This window comes from Cyprinodon variegatus, unplaced genomic scaffold (genome assembly GCF_000732505.1).
Source record: "Cyprinodon variegatus isolate N-32 unplaced genomic scaffold, C_variegatus-1.0 Scaffold202, whole genome shotgun sequence".
Classification (NCBI taxonomy): Eukaryota; Metazoa; Chordata; class Actinopteri; order Cyprinodontiformes; family Cyprinodontidae; genus Cyprinodon; species Cyprinodon variegatus.
Genome location: NW_015150655.1, coordinates 1,117,378 through 1,118,949, shown reverse-complemented (window position 1 = coordinate 1,118,949; position 1,572 = coordinate 1,117,378). Strand labels below are relative to the sequence as shown.

Sequence of the window (1,572 nt, the reverse complement as noted above, 5' to 3'; positions counted from 1 at the left end):
GGAATATGAATAGGGCAGTGGAGTGAGTGCAAAAAAAGAAAGAGGAGAGAGAATACAAGAGGAGCAGGCTGACAAAGACCCTGAATCACTTTGTTTTCACTTTAAAATTCACAATCTTCCCTAACCGAATTTCCACCCATCATCCCAACTTGATCCTCTACTGATTTTTTTTTTTGTTTTTCTTCAGAAACATCTCTTTATTTTCCTTCTTCCTTTGCATTCTCTCACTCATGTTTTTCTACCCCCTCTGCTCTCCATCCTATTCAAGAAAATGAGTTGTGTGCTAGAGGGGAGGTATGGTGGGGGGTGCTGGTTCTTCTAATTGAAATTCTTTACAGAGTATCCATGGGAATAGTAAACTTTGCAGGGGAAGGAAAGAAAGACAGTGGACTAATAAACGAAAGAGAATAAAAAAACGAGCAGAGACAGCGAGCTGGACAGTTTAAGTGAAGTAGAGTGAAAAAGGGGAAGAATAGGAAAGAGTTTCCTTCACTCTTCCTAACTCCCATAAATAGTTTTTTTTTGCAGTATTTCTCCCTTGTTTCCACCCTTACAGCCGCCTCCTTTGTCACCTGTCAGCCCCCGCCCGTCCTTTGTCCCTGTCCACCCTCTCCATCTGTTTTCCCTTCTTACTCTAATGCTAAAGAGGGACAATGGCACCCCATGCTGGGTAATGATGTGTGAGTTTTAATATGTCCAAGCTCATGTCTCCTCTGCTTTGTTCCCTCAGGTTGACGATGCCATGCTAATGTTCGACAAAACGACCAACAGACATAGAGGTAAAGGCGCACACAAACATTCCCTCTATGTAAATATATGTTGACATGAAGAAATGCATCCCTGGAAATAAAAAGGAGAAGCAGCGTGATAGAGTCATTAGGTGAACCGCTGCAAAACAGGCAGCATTTTCCCTCCAATCACATCATTTTGCCTTTCCTCCACTCCCTCCTGCTCCATTTATCTCTGTCCGCTCTGTGGGTGAGGGCAGGGCCCGCAGAGGGTCGCCATACAGAGTCAAGATGGCTATGGGGAATGATGTAACTTAACGAGACAAGCGAGGAGATGAAGATGGAGGGAGGGAAGTGGAGGGGGGATAAGAGAAAAAAAGAGGAGCAGAGAAACCGATGATCATCTGGGATCAGTTTTTAGGAGCCACACCCACTCTTTCCTCTCCTCTATTATGCTTATTTCTGATTGACAACCATGACATGCAAGGGTCACCTCCTCTCTCTGGGCTTTGTGTTATGATGATGAATGCACAGCAAAATGTTGATTTGAATGTTTTGTTTTGTTAGAAGAGCAGCAGCCTAATATTTTCTTCTCTATTTTGTCTTCTGTTTGTCTCTCTTAGGTTTTGGCTTTGTCACTTTTGAGAATGAAGACGTGGTCGAGAAAGTTTGTGAGATCCATTTCCATGAGATCAACAACAAAATGGTATGCATTTAGAAGGGTTTGCACAATGAAAATACTCTCAACAAAAATGTAAACACTTTTGGTTTTGCTCCCATTTTTGATGAACTCAAAGATCTAAAACTCTTTCCACATACACAATATAACACAATATAAATATTT

The 1,572-nt window shown here is 42.0% G+C and overlaps 1 protein-coding gene across 1 annotated transcript in view; it reads left to right on the top strand.

Annotated features, from left to right (window-relative positions):
* The window catches only part of LOC107087986 (RNA-binding protein Musashi homolog 1-like), a 37,726-nt gene that overhangs the window by 22,041 nt on the left and 14,113 nt on the right, over positions 1 to 1,572 (top strand). Inside the window, exons 7-8 of the mRNA XM_015379866.1 lie at positions 731 to 779; positions 1,352 to 1,434. Coding sequence (XP_015235352.1) covers positions 731 to 779; positions 1,352 to 1,434 — 132 coding nt within the window. The remainder of the gene's footprint in view (positions 1 to 730; positions 780 to 1,351; positions 1,435 to 1,572) is intronic.